At 38.4% G+C, this 20205-nt stretch overlaps 1 protein-coding gene across 2 annotated transcripts in view; it reads left to right on the top strand.

The window, feature by feature from the left end:
* Positions 1–414: 414 nt before the first annotated feature.
* The window catches only part of COMMD5 (COMM domain containing 5), a 503146-nt gene continuing 483355 nt past the window's right edge, over positions 415–20205 (top strand). For both annotated transcript variants that reach the window (XM_044057574.1, XM_044057573.1), the window contains exon 1: positions 415–812. In XM_044057574.1, the coding sequence (XP_043913509.1) occupies positions 668–812 (145 nt within the window). In that variant the 5' untranslated portion in view covers positions 415–667. The remainder of the gene's footprint in view (positions 813–20205) is intronic.

Raw genomic sequence — 20205 nt, 5'->3', positions numbered from 1 at the left:
CCTCATAATGTGGAACAAATGGGCAAAATGTGGAACACATACTAATGGCTTACTAACAACTTCAACTAGGAAGGTCATAGGATGGTTACAATAAGCTGGTTTTACTTATAAAGATCTTTTAATTAATTAATATGATTTACTTCTATTTACAATGGATTTCACTTAAAAAAATTCCTAACACTGAATGTGTGACAGAGTCTGTCAATGTGGAACTTCGAGGAACATGAACTTATTAAGACCCCAAATGAGGTACGTTCCTCGTAATGAGGTACACTTGAGAGGTATGATTCACAGTTTAGGAAAAGCGCAACAAAATTAATGTATAAACAGCCACAGTGCATTGCGCAGCTGCGATATGATGCTGCAAAAGGAATGTGACACTCTTTACTCCACGATACCTTACTGATCTCTGTGGGTCATGTGATACTCATATGTCACGTGTTTTACTAAAATGAATTTTTGTTTAGAAGTATAGCAGTAGTAGGTCCAGCGGTAACTTCAAATTTATTAAAAGCAGCTTGTTTTAATTTTGCTGTCATGGCGTTGATTGAATTTGGTGTGAAAAGTAATGGTGTAAAGTGCCGTTGAGAATCGTATTTTTTTATTAGGTTACATTTTCTGTTTACATAGCTGATACTGTAACATAAGTGGAACTAGGTAAAGGGAAATGGCAGCCGTGGCAAAAAGCGGCCTTCCGAGTTATTATGAGGGTAGAACGACTTTTCTTGGCGCAAGAATTCCCCCTGAAGTAGAAGTAATGGTTAAACAGATGAAGAAATTGGACAGGGATATATTCAGGAGAATCTTGAAAGGTACTAGTTACTATGTTATTTCAGTTTTTCTACAGATTCACTGAGGAAAGAGTTGGCATCCTGAGTAAAATTTATGATAATTGTGTGAACTTAAGGATTTTGAAAACTAACCTTGTATGTTCATTAACTTTTACACACGTACTGTGGAACATCTTTAGTGTCTGGGCTGTAGTTTGCTTTCTCTAGGTGTGCTGGCTTAATCTGTATTTTGTAACTCTTGTAGTATACATAAACGTGAAGGATGGTATTCTTTTATAACTATTTTTGGACTTAATATTTATCATTAAGGTCTTGACTTTCCCAATCCTTGCCTTATCTGAAATTTTGCACAAAATCATAGCAGACGTATAGAAGTAGAGAGGTTTGATCCGTCCCCTGATAAGTGAGCAGTATCTGTTGTCTCATTTCATTGTCTGTGCCCTGTCCATTTGTTTAAAGAAAAATAACCTTCCTCCCTGTCAAGTTGCTGAACTTGTAGTTCTTTGCAGTGGTATGCACGGAAGTTGTGTTGTATGGAGATGTCAGTATTCACTGTAAATTAATGTAATTGGATGATTACTGTTGTCATATTCACTTGGTGGGACCTTCTTCAAAGCATGTCCCTGTTTCGTGGATTTCATTGTCTAGCAAATGTAAAGATCAAGACAGTATAGCCAAAATCACTGTCTCACTCAAACAAATGCAAATAATTAAATAAGGAACACAAATACAATAATACTGGAGATGTGGACTGAATATACCTTCTGTAAATTACTGCTTGAGTCGTTTACAACTGTACAAAATGAGTATACCTCTTAAAACTCTATTTCTAGTGTTCTTCATTTATACTGCCCACACCAAATATAATGCAATTTTTTCTTTGTTACAAGTTTATATATGTCAGGATTTGCTGCAGGCAGTAACTTGTGATGTATACCTGTAGTTTTTAGTTGGGAACATTTGGGTGTAAAAAAAAAAAAGATGCACATGTTATGTTTATTTTCTTGACTGGCACTTATTTTATGTTTACTGTATACTATAATTATTGTTTATGAACTGTGTTTTTCTTTTGTTTGTATTATGATAATGTTTGTGGGCCTGCATTTGCTTGTTGGCTTCGGCTGTGGCTGAATATTGTCTCTATATTAGTCCAGATAAAGCTTAAATAAATATATCACCACAGCATACACTTAACTATAAATATATCTGAAATACCTTCACACAATTTAACAACTAACATCAGTTGCAGAAAAATTGTATGTCTTCAGCTATATAGCGCACCCATTTACACATGTATATTGTACATTTTGTATTGTAATGCAAGTATAAATTACTTGAGGAGTACCTCTCTAGATTTTATGAAAAGCTACAGGATGGAACTCTTGTAATATGTGTCTAAGGGTATTATGAACCTTGCCTTGAATAGCATCCTACCACCACAAAGAATGATGCTGCAATATGAACAAAAATTGGTTTCAACCACTGGCTTAGATTTTAATACCATTCAAAGGGGGTGCAATATATATTGGCCTTGGAAGAGATGGTAGACCATTCCAACTGTTTGTCAATAATGCCTTGTACCTCTCCTCCCAAGCATTTTTTTTATATTGGTTAATTTCTTGTCTACTCCTGCAGTGCCTTTTTAGGCTGTGTCTGTTTTCTAAGTTTTTTGTCCTAACTAAACGAGTATGGATAACACTGAGGTATTGCTGTGCAACAGTAGGAACCTTAACAAAAAAACTCCACTGCATTCAATCACTCCTTACCACGAAAACCTTGATATATGCATTATCACAGAAGCATGGTTCAAGACCACTGAAAGCACTCCATCAGTGCAGGGTTTCAATGCCTATTGCCCATTCAGGCCCACCACATTAGATGAAGTTACTAATGGCAGCAGTTTCTCTATTTTCTTATAAAAACACTTGATGCAGAAGATCCAGATAATTGTATTACCTCAGCAAGAGCATGTCTGGGTGTCTTGCAGAGTCCTACAGCAGCAGAGAGAGAAAAGGAAGACCTTGAGTGGATTAATTCTTGCAGAACCATCCAGATATTTTTACTGTAAGTACGGATGGGAACAATGTCCGCTTAAAGCCCACTGCTGAACCAAAACTGGATGTCCAAAATATGAAAAGCAAAAATCCTCAACATAATTCAAAAGAAACAGATGGCTCATTGAATAATGCTTGTCATGTACACTGGTTTAATTTTAATGACTCTGCGGTGCAACCAATAAAGGAGAAGGAAATTGAGCAGTTTGAGGGAAAAGAGTGCTTACATGTTCTACAGAAAAGCCAGCCTGCAGAGACCTTTTGAAGAATTGGAACTGGAATTGCCATAGGATGAAGTTTTTATGGCTTTTTTTGACCATATCTTTCCACAGCTAGACCTGTCTCCCATGAAAACAATTCAGTAGTCCTACTTTGCAGATGGTGAAATCCTGTTGTGACTTTATGATTGGTGCATACCTCTCAACATCTTAACACAAGAAGTCTGGACAAAGACAAAAAAATAATAGTGACAAAAGTCCAAAAAACAGATTTTTAAATATTGCTCTTATGAAGTTGGAAAGTTGCTACAGTAAAAGGTTTTGTGTTGCCATGAATTTTCTAAAGGATATGAAGTCTAAAACTCAAGTGTCTTGTCATTCAGTTGACAAATACCTTGTTTAATTACTACTGTCCTTTACTGCTTGATGTTTTGTGTAAAGCATACCTTTACCACAGCTAAACTCTCCTTTATAATGTAACATATTTTGTATATTGTAATATTAAAACTTAATATTATTCTTTGTACTGTACTGTTTGTGACTTCTCTCTGCATATATTTGTAACTAAGATTTGGCCTTAATTTAGGCCAAGACTTAAACTCTGATGGACCTATTGTATGCTGTAATCATCTTTGTATTTGCCATCTTTGCTTCCAAATACACTCCTCCTCTCATAATGTTGCACTATATTCTCTAATACCCATACTGCTGGCTGCTTATGTAATCACCTTGTATGAAAACCAGATGTTTATTGATGGTAGGTTCATAGGTAGGTGCTAGGCTATCGGCCCAAGGGCCCATACAAGCCTAGCCAAAAGATGTACCCTGGCTTTCGCCACCCAAGAAAATTATTTTCCTGTGCCCCTGTCGAGCAGAGCCACAGAAGTGATCCCCGGGGTGAATTTCCCATTTCCCATCCAATCGTCAAGATTTTTCTTGAAGTGTGCTAATGAGGAGCTCTGTTTGACATAGGTAGTCTGTTCCAGAGTATGGGAAGTCTCTGGGACAGGAATATCCCTCCAGCATGTTCTGTTTATTGTGGTGACAAGGTTTAGGTCCCTAGAGCGTGTAGCTCGGAGGGATTGGGATTTCTTTAAGTGGAGCATGTCCAACAGCTCTGGGTTTGACATAGCTTTGTATGTTAGGCAGAGATCGCCCCTGAGTAGGCGATGGAGTAAAGCTGTAGTTTTTTGAGACTGTCTGCACAGGGCATCTGTTTGAGGCCAGTAATCCTCTTTGTGAGGTATTTCTGTGGTCTTTCCAGTTGTTGTAGATGTTTTGTGAGGTACATACCAAAAGGGGTGTTGTACTCTATAATGGGTCTAATGAGTGATGAGTAGAGGGGAACAATGACCTCTTTTTTTTTTTTTTTTTTCTGGATGAGAATCCTTTTGTGATAAGATGAGCCATGTAGAAGGATTTCCTGACCACTGTGGTGATTATCAAAGGAGAGACTACTGTCCACCTGTGTCCCAAGGTCTCATCACATTTTCAGCATTAAGTAGACTACCAGCTATGTGGTAGTTCATGGGTACAGAGGTTTTACCAAAGGGGATGACAATACACTTTTTGGCATTGAGCTTCAGGCCATGGCTTTGACACCACGTATCTGTCTCAGTGAGGCCCTTTTGTAGTTTGTCCACATCGTTAGGAGTTTCGATTATGGCTCCTAGTTTGCAGTCATCTGCAAACTTTGTTAGCTAAAGACCTTCTGTCTTGGTCTGCACTTCAGAGAAGTAGATACCAAACAGGAGAGGACCCAGGACTGAACCCTGTGGTTCTCCACTTGTCACTGGTCTGATGTCGGATTTGGAATCCACTACTTTCACAGTGTGGGTTCTGTCCATGAGCCAGTTGGCAACCCATCTTTCCAGTACCTTGATACTGAAAGATAATGTAAGGGATAATCTACTAAAGCTAGGTGACTGACCAGACTTAATTCAAAAGCCCTTTCCATCTTGATTACCTCCCTTCTAATGCAGAATATCTCTGTGTGAAATTCTATGCACATATAAATAGCTGCATAGACAGTTCTGTCTCCCCAGAAGTAAATAAAACACAAAATTAAAAAAAAATCCCTATAGTGCAACCCAAATATTAATGGGTTCTGTAATTGTGTGTATATGCATGCAAAACTAAATTTAACTTTCAAGATGCCAAAAATGTTCTTGCTTAACTAGACAGACAACACTGAATGTTTGTTATATCAGTCAAAGCTAGATATCCAATAAAACCACCAAGGTGAAGGGTAACCACAAAGCCCCCCCCCCCCCCCCCAAGTTAAAACATTCCAAAAACAATGCCCAACACTGCATAGCTAATAGTAAATATAACCTACTCAGATCCATCGTAAATATACTACTGGACAAATTTAATTCAAACTTCACTCTCTATTTTCAGATCATATACTCCTACCTGCAGCCCCCCCCCCCCCCCCCGAAAACCTCACAAGAACAAGTTCTCATTGAGATATACAAGGTCAAGAACACTACATTGTGGTGGGTTTGACATAATGGTTACGTTGGGTCACTTCATTGATATAAGGTACATGGTTTGATTATGATCTCAGGTTATTGCCTAGGCTGAAAATGGGCCTTCAGAGAAGTTAGCCTAATGTGAACATCTATGGGGCCGGATAACATACGAGGCTGCTGATTAACCAGGAACATGACTTGTCTGATCTCCTACAGAAGCTATTCAGTATTAGTCACAAAACAGGCTTCATGACTGGAATACAACAGTCAGTCATTCTCTTGCATTAGGGTAGGGCTTCAACAGACCTGAGTAATTATAGAGCCGTAAGCCTGATGAGTCTTGTCTGTAAGACAATGGAAGGGAATGTTTTATGAAATTAATAAATGAGGATGTAGGTAACATACACACTGTCTACCCAACCCAGTTTAGATTAATCAAAGACCGGTCCTGCACACTTAATGTGGCCAACTTAACTCGTTGAAGCAATGGATGAGGATAAAACATTGTATGCCACAAATCTAAATTCACCCTCCGTTTAGCACAGCTGTCCCTTGTTGACAAGGAAGACCTAGAAATGTCCCAACATGCCCTTCTTTGGCCCATTTGTGTTATTTGCATGTAAATGTAAGGCTAGGCATCTTAAGATCCTTCAATATCAATAACCTAGTAAGTACCTGTGAACCTCCTGTACATAAATAATTGTGTTAAATGTATGTTTATGTATATACCTTCTGAATGCCCCTGACTTTTAAGTCATATGCACATTCAGTTCCGTAAAGTATTAAGGTGCCCATATAAAGACTTTAAAATGCCAGGGTATATTTAGAAGCCATGTAGCTGAAACTGTGGTATGTCCTTGAGGGATTATTTGCATATATCCCATGGACCTCCACTACAGGAAGATTATGGTAATACTCAGTGAAAACTGAAGCTTGGCTGGGTCTCTCTTGCTGTTATATACATACACACACCTCTATAACATCATGGTGACTGCTCCAGGAAGTAATGAGAAGTTTTAGCTGCTGCATGTACTATAACTAGAGTATGTTCTCTAGGGAGCAAGTGAGAGTAGGGCAGTATTTTCTGAAGGGCAGCAGCCCCAAAGACTGGTGGATCTCCTTTGTAACTAATTGAGAGTGGCCTGCTATAGGCAGTGTAACTGAGTACTAACAGCAAAGAGTATAGATTCCTGACTAACTGGGCCATAGGAGTCTCAAGAAAGTTATTAGGATGTATGCTGATGTTGTATGAGAGAACATTCCCACTTGCATGTCAAAGTATGCTGGTGGTGAAATCAAGAATTAAGTTTTATTGCTGTGTTGAATTGTGGTGATCATACTAAAACAGAGCTGTGCAGTTATATTAAAACCTTAAATCTTATTGGAACTGGTTAAAGTGCGTAAAAGTAGGATTTTCTCTATAGGACTGAACTGTTTTACCAAATAGACCTCATTCTGAATTTAGATTATGGATTGAAACTAACAGTAAACATTAAGTTGTGCTTTTTTTTTTTAAGTTTTCCACACCATAAAGATTTTATGGGATAATTTTCATTTTATGAACACAGTACCTAGACATTATGTAGGCAATTTAAAATGTACAGATAAAATCTAAGTGCAAGTTATTTTGTAGTTTCTGAATATCTGTTTAGAGCCAGCTCCAGAAACTGTTCTACTGTTACAAAAATCGTATAGTAGTGCCATTCTGCTCGTATCTCTATTTATACACACACATGCTTGTGTACATGTATTTCTGTTTTATATATTTATGCACATATATCTGAATATGCATGCACTCACAGCATTGCATCACTTTCTGTTGTAAAATATCTGCAAAACATACACTGGCAAACCTCATGGGTCTAGTAAGTCCATCTCGGCCATTTAGCAGGTTAATGATGTGTAAGTTGGCGATGCACGTCAACAGAACAATGTTCGACTATTCAGAGTGCTCTCATATAAATAAGCACATGCACACATGCTTTTTTTGTCATCTGATTTTCCTACATAACTGTTCCGAGGTTTTGAGCTTTATCATTTTCTTCAAAATTTATATACACACACTACTCTTTCAAGCACTTGAATCATTGCAAACATTATAATTCAAGAGCACATATACAGCGAAAAAAAATCAAACTAAAGTTCATTTTCCACTCAGTACAAGAAAATAAGCTATGACCCAGACCCGTGGTGCGACTTCACCTTAAAAGAGCCATGCTCAACTAGAGAGAGAGATTGCTGAAGGGACTGAGCGAGGAAGGATGGTAGTGAGTGGCAGACACTGGCTTGCCCATTTGAGGGGAAGGGTAGCTTGGTTTGCTACAAACACAGCACAAACAGCAGAGGAAGCCCTATGCTACCAGTGGTGTGCCACTTGGTCTAGAGATTATACATACACACAAACGTGCATGTATCTCCCAAAGCAGCTTTAACAGGTAGGACTTGGAGGTGGCAACTAAACTCAGTTTGACTGTCCAGGCAACCTACATTTTATCAAACCAAAATATTATATTAGGACAAGGACAGACTCTCGCAAATGGAAATTGCACTTAGGAGTTTTTACAGAAATCAATCCAGCTGTGGCAAACACCTCGCATAAATGTGTTTGCTTCCTTTCAAAACAGGCAGTTAAAGAAATTCTGCTTCCGGACTCTAAGACCAATACTTTAATCATGCCTGTGGACTGGACTGGAATGTTCTTGAATGCCTTTCCACTGATACAAGTGGCCCTTCTAAAGATCGAGAGAGACTATCCAAAGATAGCGGTGGTGACTCCTTTTTGGCCTAGACAGCAGTGGTTCTCCCTTCCTTTGGAATTGGCCCAGGGCAATTACAGTAAGCTTCTCTACAGTCATGAGATGGAGGTTGCCTGATAAACCCCAGCCTGAAAATAATTCACTTTGACTGCCTGGATGATACTTTTGATATCGTTTGGCCACTTTTCTCACTCTGAGAAAGTGCAGCAGGTACTAAAGAAGGCCTAAAAATGTTATTAGAAAATGTTTGTATAAGTGGAAGCAGTTTTCTAGTTGTTACTATTCTAAGAACTAGGATCTATTTAAGGGCCAAATGCCTCTGATATTTGTGTATTATCCTCTGGCCTTTCTTACTCGGCTATTGTTTTTTTATCTTTTAACCACTTGTACTTGTCTTCCCTTTAGATTTCCACATTTCTGTCTGTCCTCGGGTCAAACAGTTTTTGAAAGGGGTTTTTACATGTATGTTCACTTAGAAAACGAAACGGGTGACTCTCTTGGATATTTACTTTCTGCTTGAAAAGCCAGCACTACTTCTATCTGAACCAGCTCATCGGACTGATTTGAGTTTCTTGACTTGAAAAACTGTGTTGCTCTTTGCTCCGACTTCTGCAAGATGAGTTACAAGCTCTTTCAGCGATTCATTGGAAAAAATAATACACTGTGACTATCCTAACATCATACAGCTCTATAGTTTTACCCAACTAATTAACTCCTCAACTTGATGTAATAAAGCTACAGGCAGACATTCTACCCTGGACAGAATTCTAGCATCTTCACCAGACCTAATCTCTGATTCTGGCACATTATCTGACAGTCTTAATGACCATCAGCTAATTTTATGCTGTCAAAACTTCAAAGACTAGCTCTAAAGCACATCTCTTTAGATAGGTAAGAAAACCACTGTAAAAGTGTGTTATTGGGAATTTCTTAGGGCTCTTCCAATAGACTGTGTAGTAACAGTATGTTCAGCAGTACTTAAATTTACTTTATTCACTAGCCCCAACCAGAACTAGGAAAGTCAAATCTGACCCAGCCCCCATGGTTGACAATGGAAACTCTGCATAAAATGAGATGGAGAGACCAAGCTTGGAAGGCCTGGACAAAAAACGAAACTGTCATTTTTCAGCGACCAAGAAACCAAACTAAGCAGCTAATTAAGGACCATAAAAAACTACTACTTCACACTTTAGAATTCAAACTTTAACAATCCAAACATCTGCTCCATTAACGACATACTTTGACCAGGGCAAGCCACATGGCTAACCCAAACTTGTCAACACAGAACAGTAGTATAGCCAATCATGTCATTGAAATTGTGAAGTCCTATTTACTCCCTGCTTACAAACTCGGTGGCTGCACGCCCCTTCTCATAGCGTCCTTACCACCTGGAAGCTTCTCCTTTAGCTTCCTTGACTTCAGCCCATAACTGTACTCTGGAATCACCCTGCTGGTTGTGAAAGAACACCGGTGGCTAGGTACGAGTAAGGACCAGAGCGATCCACTCCCTGAATCACCCTACCTTTACAGGCTAAAGGACTACTGAAGTATGTGTAAATTGCTGGTAAACTGCTAGTGCAGAAGCCTTTTACATACCCCTACTAGGTGGTGAGGGTACACTCTATATCTTGTTGCAGCATCCAACCCTCCCAAAGTCTGACTCTACTTATTGGCCCATTTCAGCCTGTTCCCTGTGTTACTAGCCCCTCTTTTTAGTTCACTTCTCTGGCCCCGGGATCTACAGTTGCATAGAGACTTTATACTGCCACTTGCCACTAGATGGCAGCCTTTACCTATTAACTCTCCTTTGGTACAGCATCCTTCCTATTCTCATTAGTGCTGATTTTTCCCTATATCTCCTGCTTCCCTACACCCTTACAACAGCTCTCTGTTTTTTCTGTCGTTTCTTCCACTCCCTATGTGCTTACTCCACCCTATGCATATTCCCTGCATTTTCTGATCGTTGCTATCCCGAACTTAGCTTTGGCTCATCCCGCTCCATTCGCCCTGTGGGCTCACTGTGCTCCCCTACCCTGCCCCCAATTCTCACCTGCTCCCAGGAGTCCTACACTTATACTAATACACCACACCCTTCCTCCTACCACAGCCAATCAATAGTTCTCCCTCCTCCTACCTATTAAACCACACCCCTTTGCTTGATTCCAATAAACCTTCCCCTCCACTTCAGGAGCCCAAACCTTTGGCACATACTCACTGTGCCTAACTACCTCACCTACATCTTTAAATATCTGCTAGAATATTTACCATGCCTTCATTTACTAGCACAGCTCAATTCAAGCTGTTACTTATCACTACCCTTCTATCTTCTTTAGCAACTGCCTGCATCTTATCATCTTTTGAACATTCTCTATACCTTAAACCTCACTACTCTCCCAAACAAACTAATACTTAACAGCAACTTCATTCACATAAGCATAATCTCTGTTCCTATCTACCTACCAGCTGAATACCACAGACTGTCCCACATCAAGTACAATAGTCTACAAACTAGGAAAGCTCTATACCTTATCTGCAATTTGTATAATCCTTGGTTTAGACTAAAAAGCAATTCATTACTATATGGAGACATTCACCCAAATCCTGGCCCAGCCAATACAGTTATAACCAATCATCCTGACCCTTGTCCCCCTATCTCTCCTACAAATTCCAAGCTCACAAACTCATTGTATATTGCACATCTCAATATACATAGTATTAACAACAAACTTACTCACTTCCATGCTCTACTGGATGAGCAATCCTTTGACATTCTTTGCCTTTCAGAGACATGGCTTAAACCCTATATCAGGACATTGAAATTACCCCGCCAGGATACAATATAATAAGGTTAGACCGCAGAAATAGGAAGGGTGGGGGAGTAGCTATCCTTTTTAAAAACAGCCTCCAAGTTACCTCCCTAGAGTATAAACCACCCCCTGAGAGCAATACTGAAATCCTTGCTTCCAAACTTCAGCTAAACTCTACTAAATCCATTTACATCATATATATCTACCTACCCCCTGGGAATAATATCAGTATACTCAAGGCTATCCTTAGCTCCCTATCACCATACTTCCCACAACTGTAATACTAAGAAATTTCAATATTGACTGGAAGTGTATCAGTAATGAAAATCCTACTTCTCTCATCAACTTGCAGGGTTTCTCTCAACTAATTTCCTCCCCGACTACAATTAACAAACCAAGTAAAAAGGAAAGTATCTTAGATTGGATTCTTGTAAATAAATAATATAAGGTAGGAATTCAACCAGACAATATCAGTGACCACTCATTAACCTACTTAATCAGGCAAAAAACAAAATTCCCCATAAAGCCACATATAAAACAATAAGGTCCGATAAACACTTCAGCCCTGAACTATTCCAAAATGAACTAGGTGCATGCAATTGGTCCCCCTTAAAAAGCCTCCCACTTGAAGAGGCTGTTAAATACTTTAACACTAAATTCTTAACCATCCTCGACCAGCATGCTCTAAAACAAACTCTGCAAATTAGGTCTAAGCCAGCCGCTTGGCTCTCCACAGGAACTAGGCAAAAAAATGTTACTCAAACAAAGCCTGGAACACATGGAGAACCACCAAAAATGACTTGGATCATCTGACATTTAGACAGCTGAGAAATGTCACAAAAAATCTTTAATCTACGATAAAAAAACATTTTTATAAAGAAATGCAACAAAAACACCAGAATAATCCACAAAAGTTCTGGGCAAGCATCAATAGATTGCTTCACCCAGGTCAAACCACAACACCAACCCCACTAGGTAGTACACAGGAAAACCCCAAGCAAGCTGCAAATGCCTTTAACACCTTTACAGAAGCCATTCAATCTCTAGCGAACCAACTATCTCCTGATAGCTCTACCCTTCCTACCTCCTATTCTAGCTCTCCCCCTACATTTCAAATGCAACCATCCCAACACACTATATTTGCAAACTCTTACATAAACTAAAACCTTGCACCCCATCAGCTGACCAAATACCTGTAGAAAGCAGCTAAAGCAATAGCCTATCCTATAGCCATCCTTATCAACAGAACCATTAGTGAGGGAACAATACCAGTAATCTGGAAAATCTCACACATTATCCCCCTACACAAAGGTGGGAGCTCTAATGAGCACACACTATCGACCTATAACCCTACTTTCCCCCTTAGCAAAAATAATGGAAAAATGCATGCATAATCAACTTCTCAACCATCTAACTCAAAATAGCCTGCTTGCTGAGTGCCAACATGGCTTTAGGCCATTCCACAGTACTGCAATCGCCCTCCTATCCTTCTCTAACACCATCAACAAAAATAAAAGTAGCGATATTCTTACCTCTGCGCTCTCTTGATCTTTCAAAAGCTTTTGATGTGGTTAATCGCCATTTGCTCTTAAATATTTTCACATCTCTCTCCCTTGACACTCAGGCTATAAAATGGTTCAGTTCCTACCTCAACAATAGGCAGCAAGCAGTGCTCTGGGAGAATCAAAACCTTTTGATGTGGTTAATCACCAGTTGCTCTTAAATATTCTCAAATCTCTCTCTTGACACTCGGGCTATAAAATGGTTCGATTCCTACCTCTGCAATAGGCAGCAAGCAGTGCTCTGGGAGAATCACCTATCTTCCCATCTGCCTGTCACACTAGGTGTACCTCAGGGCTGTATTTTAGGACCTCTCCTTTTCATCAATGATTTACAATTAGCAATCCCTCAGGCTACTTGTATACAATATGCAGACGACTCGACAATAATATGCTCCGCCAATTCCTCATCTGAACTGCAATTAAAAACACAAACCGTATTTAGCAAAGTAGAAACATGGCTTCTGCAACAATGCCCCCTCTTGAATCCAAAAAAAAAAAAAACAAAGCTCCTACTTTTCACTCCTACCCACAAGTCCACCCAAATAGATTTCATAGTTACATCTAACAATGGCACACTCATAACACCTGACTTAACTAACAAACTCTTAGGTGTTACTGTTGACAACCACCTCACGTTTGATACACAAACAATACAGTAAAAACAGTCAACAAAAAATGGGTTCCCCCTACAGGATCAGACCTTTCCTTACTTCACATGCTAGATCCACTATTGCCCACTCCCACCTTATATCTACACTTCTCTATGATTATCCTATCTATACTAACCTGTTGAAAAATAATCTTCTAAAACTGGCTAAATCCTACAACAACATTGCCAGATTTGCCACTGGAAAACCCTTCTGAACTCATCACTGCCAAAATCTATAACAACTAGATTGGCTGGAACTCCAGAATCAGCTTGTGTTTAACCAACTTACAATTATCCATAAGACCCTGTACCAACCTCATACTACTCCAACACTATCTTCCCTTGTCACTGCCTACAAAAACCTGGACACCTTACGCTCCTCTAATAAACTACTAGTTAGTATAAGCAAATCCAAAAACCTGGCTGGTGACTCTCTGTTTTCAAATACAGCTGGGAGACACTGGAACCTTCTTCCTAGTGTTCTAACATCACTTTCCTCCCTTACTATCTTCAAACAAAAGCTCAAAATATATCTTAGAACATACTGGCCTTGTCCTTGTAACCCTGACTAACCTTTACTGTAACTGCTACGCTTTCTCTCTCGTCTTCTTCCATTCTACCTCTCACTCCTTGTTACTTATTTCTGAAGAAATCAGAATGTAAGCTAAGTAAGCAAGATATATAGAGTTTTAACCAGATACCATCTTAAAAACACTTTTTACTTGCTCTGTAAATAGAAATGAACTGAAATAATGTGCAAACAGTGAAGTGACCAATATTATCTGAAATCCTCTGTTGAGTATTGCATGTATGTTGTTGTACATTATATATAATCTATTTTTTAACTGTGTGGAGCTTTTCTCCCCGGGCCCCTACTGAAAAAGGACGTGTATCCAGTTAGACTAGCCCGGTCAACAAATGTAAAATAAAAATAAATCCTGTGTCAAGCAACTCACCAGAGCAAATAAAACCTCTACCACAGTGCCCAAATTTACATAACCACATATCTTTCCAGCCGAGTCCCTACGCCTACAGCAGCTGTAAAAAAAACACTTCTAAAAGTATAACCTACCACAGCTGCACCAACAACTTCCCAAGTTAGTACTGTAAAATGGCAGCTTATACCATAGTTTATCCCATCTTCATTCTGATAACTTAGTCCTTCTGTGAAAAAGTTGGCCTAACCAGATGGAAAAAATGTTTTATACTATCCCCCGCCCAAAGAAGGCATCACAACAGAACTCTCTGATTGTAGCTCTGTAGCCATACTATCTCCATATCTAAGACACTGGACACATGTTTCCATAGTCGAGTTCTCAACTAAGTATCAGGCAGTCGATTACTCTTCTCTACCCAGCATAGCTTTAGGTCTCAGAAAACACTGTTACTGCTCTGCTTCATTTCACTTGTACTTAAGCAAAACAGGAAGGTTATCTAATTTCTACCTACCTAACCCCTTCATACCATGTCCATGAAAAACTTATTACAACTCTGTAATAAAGGACCAGCCATTGTTTTAATACATGTACCTATCCAACAGGGTACAGGCAGCCCAAATGGGAGCATTGCATCTCTACTTTCTTCACAGTAAAAAAACAGGAGTCCCACAAGTTTCTGCTTTAGGATGCCTACATTTTTTTTTTAATCTCCAGACAGCCATCAAACAAGCCACTGTAGTACAATACGCTGACAATTCTACCCTGATCTGATCAGCAAAAACACTAACAAACCAACATACAACCCAACATGCATTCTCATCTACTGAATCTTTGTTAAACAAATATTAAGTCTTACTAAATCCCAATAAAACAAAATGTAATATTTACTCATGAACCCCTTTCAAACCAAATTTGAATAACACATTTATTTATTTTATTTTATTTTATTTTGCATTTGTTGACCGGGCTAGTCCAGCTGGATAATTTCCATTTTCAGTGGAGGCCCGGGGAGAAAAGCTCCACAAATTAAAACAAGGTTAAACATTTAAGCAACAATGCATACATTTTAGTCTAGAAAAAAAACACCTAAAAAACAGATAAAAAACACATAGTCCTATCTGTATATTGAGAGGCCGTGTATACATAATTGTTGAAGAAATTGTTGGTACCCTTTTTTTTTTTTTTTTTTTTTGGAACAGTACAGTAATAAAGTAATTTGTGATAGCAGAGAAAGATTGGCATGTTTAAACAGGGAAATATGACTGAAGAAAGAAAAAAGTAGATTAGTCTGGATTGGTACAGGAGCAGAGCCAGAAGTTGTTCATATGTGAAAGAAGTTGTTTTTTAAAAAGGTGAAAGGAGTCTAGTGAGGTAATGTGTGAGGGGAGGTTATTCCATATTTTCCCTACGGAGTTAGAAAATAGACAGTTGCCTGCAGAATTTGTAATTCTAGTTGTGTTGACTTGTAGCTTTTTGGCAGATTGCAGCTGTTTCAAGTTATTGTAGGGGGTCAAGAGGTTACTGAGAGCAGGTGTTTTTGTTGGTTGATATAGAATGTTATGTGTAATTAAAAGTTGTTGATAGATAAGCTTGTTAGGTAGTTCTAACCAGTCTAAGTTTTTTAAGTTTTGACAGTGGTGAGTTCTGTACTGGGATGCTGTGGCAAAACGGGCTATATTATGGTAGGATGTAGTTGGTTTTTTCAGGTTGCTTTTAGAGAGATTGGTGTAAATAGAGGAAGCATACAGTAGGGTAGAGATAAGATGTGATTGAGCTAAGGTGGTCCGTGCTTCAGGTGTAAGGAAGGGTTTGATTCTGTACAGTGAACCTATCTTTTTATTTACTGCTTTTATAGTGTTATTGATGTGACAATCATAGTTAAGATTATTATCAATAGTAACACCAAGCAGTTTGGTAGTAGAGTCTGGGGAGATGAGAGAATTAAGAATTATCACCTGCAGTAATAGTAAAGTTTAGTTGAGAAGATTTGTGGGTAGGTGAGAATAGTAATAGTTTTGTTTTCTTGGAGTTGAGGAGGAGACATCTTTTTGAGAACCACTGTTCGACAGTAGAAAAGGTGGATTGTGTGAGTGACTGGAGTTCAGATTGGGTGGAAGCTGTGCAAATGATGGTAGAATCATCTGCATATTGTATGCAGGTAGTGTTTTGGATAGATGATTGGAGATCATTAATAAAGATGGAGAATAAGAGTGGACCTAATATTGATCCTTGAGGTACTCCTAAGGAGATAGGTAGTAGAGCAGATAGAGAATTTTTCCAGAGTACTGCTTGTTGTCGGTTTTCAAGGTAGGATGAAAACCAGGTTAAGGAGGAGAAATCCAAGGCAAGTGATTTTAATATGTGTAGAAGAAGTTTATGGTTGACCATGTCGAAGGCTTTTGACAGGTCTAGGAAAAGAGAAGCAGTTAGTTTGTTGTTATTACGGTTACAGTTGATGGTATTGGTAAAAGAAAGTAGTGCAGTGGTAGTACTATGTGAGGGTCTGAATCCATGTTGAGTGTTTGCTAGTAGGTTATTGTGAAGGAGATGGTTAAGTAGTTGCTTGTGTATACATTTTTCCATGATTTTAGCTAGTGGAGATAATAGTGCTATAGGGCGAAAGTTAGAAAGGTCAGTGGATTTGCCTCCTTTGTGTAAGGGTATGATGTGTGATATCTTCCAGATTGCTGGAAAAGTACTTTCTTTTATGGATCGGTTTATTAGGATAGAAACAGGGTAGGCTATAGCTTTTGCTGCTACTTGAAGGAATTCAGCAGGAAGCTTATCTGCTGAGGGGGTAGTGGGTTTAAGTTTTTGTAAGAGAGATTGTATGTAGGAGGTGGGTATGGGTTGAAGTTGAAGGGGAGGAAGGACGTTGTTGGTGTTACTTAAGATCAGTTGGGAAGCATCAGGAGATAAGTGGCTTGCTAGTGTTTGTATGGAAGTAGTAAAGAAGCTATTGAAGTTATTGGCTATTAAAGAGGGATTATCAGGGTCTAAATTCTGTGGGTTGGGTGTAACTACTTTGCCTGGGGTAAGTAGATTATTGATAGTAGACCAGAACTTTTTTGGTTCTTTTTTTTGTGGATTGCTGAAGTTCAATGTAGTAGTTCTTTTTGTCTGAAATAATAGCGTTTTTGGTTTTGTTTCTCAGCTCTCTAAAGGTTTGATAATCTGTTGGGTTTCTAGAGTAACGCCATTTTTTCCAAGATTTATTTCTGAGTATGATCTTTTGTTTAGTATTAGAGGTTAGCCATGGTGCTGTTTTGGTCTTTATTCTAATGGTACGACTTGGGGCATGGTGGTTTAAGATTGTAAGGAATGCTGAGTTGAAATGTTCAACGGCATTATTGAGAGAGAGGTGTTTTAGAGGGGTCCAGTTGTATTGTGAGAGTTCTGTTTGAAACCATTCAGGATTAAATTGTTTCTTTGAATATAGTGTTCTAAGTGAGGTAGGTAAGTTTTGATGGGTTTTAGCTCTAATGACATATGTGAGGGAGTGATCGCTAAGGTCATCAGGAAGGATGCCAGTTTGGTAGGTTTGTAAGGGGGAGTTTGTAAGAACCCAGTCTAAGGTGGTTTCTTTTTTGCTTGTTTTATTTATTCTAGTGGGACTATCAATTAGTTGTTAAACCAAAAAGGTTTAAATGGGAAGTAGGGTTAGCATTGTTACAAGATTTCCAATCAATATTAAAGTCTCTAAGGAATAGTGTTTCTTGAGGGAGGTTATTGGAGAGTTGTTCAAGAAGTTGTTCTAATGTGGGGATGTTATTTCCAGGGGGCAGGTATGCACAAATGATGTTTATTGCTTTAGTAGTGTTAATTTGAACCCTAGAGCAGATTATTCCAGCATTATTGTTTTGGGTAAGAGCAAGGTCAAGAAGAGTAAGCTTCAGGTTAGTTTTATATAGGATAGCTACTCCACCTCCTTTCTTGGAGGTACGATCCAGTCTAACAATGTTATATCCAGGTGGGGTAATTTCAATGTCTTTAATAGACGGTTTTAGCCAAGTTTCTGATAAGCATAGAATGTCAAAGTTGTGTACTTCTAGTAGGGCATGAATTTGACTAATTTTATTACAGATACTTCGTATATTTAGATGGGCCAAGGATAATAAGTTTGAGGGTGTAGTTGATGGAGGAAGGAGGGGTTTTATATGGTTTCTGTGTGTTTTAGTAGTTGTAGGTTGAGGGCCTGGGTTGGGGTGTATGTCACCATCTTGAAGTAGATGGAGTAGTATAACATAGTGTTTGGGTTTTTGTTTTAGAAAAGTGTCAAATAATTTCTTTGATTTAGTTTTTAGTAGTTTGCAGTGTAATAGTCTTTATTAACATTAATATAGTCACATTAACCAAGTCATAAAGAAAATGTACCAGAAACTGTTATTTATACAGGGTAAAGTCATTCCTCATTGATAAAACCAGAAAATGTATAGTATCTGCTTACTGACTTCTATACTGTATGCTCCCCCACAGTCAGTAACCTGTAAGCTAAACTGTGGATAATGCTATACTGTATGCTCCCCCACAGTCAGTAACCTGTAAGCTAAACTGTGGATAATGCTATAACAATGTTACAACAAAACTGCCAGATTTGATGCTAACCATCACTGCTGGTCAAACCACTGTCTAGCACTTGGGTAACTTAATTGGCTAGGAGTACCCCACTACTTGTCTATTCACATCTTGCTACCATACACACCTTCTTGCATAACGAGGCAACTGTCCAACCATTATTTTATTTATTGTTTTAAATCGTGAAATTTTATTCCCTTGAAAAACAACTAAGATCTAAAGACAAATCTCTGCTCGCCATATAGAAATTTTGTTCTGCAGGTGACTTCCTATACTCGAAACAAAATTTCAGAAATGTGAAATTCCATCCCTCTTGCACTAAAAACAAACCAAAATGCAAATTCCTTCAAAAAATTAAAACGTCACACTTGAAAAAAATTGATCTATTTCTGCATCTCGCTAGGCCGACTTCGTAATACCACATTGTTCATTTCTAGAACAATGCTGACTGTACTCCTTTCCACACTTATTTCTTATTGCAATCATTTCTCTTACCATCTTCCTGAAGTAATTTTTCTCTTCTCTTAGAAGTAATGTATCACAACCTTGGACCTGTTGTGTGACTAATGTATTGCCATAAAGTAAACTCATTGCTGTTTGTCACAAAAGGAAATACTGCCAGCCCAGTTGTCTGGAATTTTATAAATAATTCTGTCATTTGTGAATATTTCATATGATTCATACAGAAGTGTGGGTAAAGATATAAAGTATTGAGCTACAATGTAATCACACCATTGTCCTGCTGGCTTAGAATAAAAATGTATATACTATTGTAGTTGTGTAAATGTATATGTTTTAATAGTAGACACTAAGACAGAGGATTAATTATCAAAACTTTAAGAAAACAAGTTGAAATTTAAATTGTTTTACGATTGTGCTATAAAAATTATCTCTCAGTTTCAGTTCAGTAGCAGACACAATGTCTAGAGCTAGACATTTTTGTGTTGTCTTGGAAGAGAAGTGATTACTAGGTTTAAGATGTAGAAGTTTTTTATTTTATGACTTCCCAAGATCTGCAACCTTCTGAGAGATGTGCACTTTTCAGAAGGAGATGTCAAATGCTACAATTAGGTATTTAGCTTGGGAACTAAAAGTCAGGTGACAGTGATGTCATCCAAACTAACCCAGCAGCAATATTTGATATTAATTGCAAGAACTCTGAGGGAGACTTTTCTATTTTGTATTTTGTCTTTGACCTGGAAACATAAACTCATCACCACCTTCTGCAATTGCCTTGCTGTAAGCAAGTTTTTAGGGCATAGTAACTTTTAGATTCAGATAGGAATATAGTGAAGTATAGCTTAGATGTTGTCTTTATTTATTGAGACAGTCCTGCAGTGTTGTTTTAAATGTTTTCTGTGATTTTGAACTCTTAAGTCAC

The sequence above is a fragment of the Protopterus annectens genome, chromosome 15.part0, assembly GCF_019279795.1.
Source record: "Protopterus annectens isolate FY-2018-M chromosome 15.part0, PAN1.0, whole genome shotgun sequence".
NCBI classification, from domain to species: domain Eukaryota; kingdom Metazoa; phylum Chordata; order Ceratodontiformes; family Protopteridae; genus Protopterus; species Protopterus annectens.
Note: the sequence above shows the minus strand (reverse complement) of the source record. Positions and strands in the feature narration are given on the sequence as shown.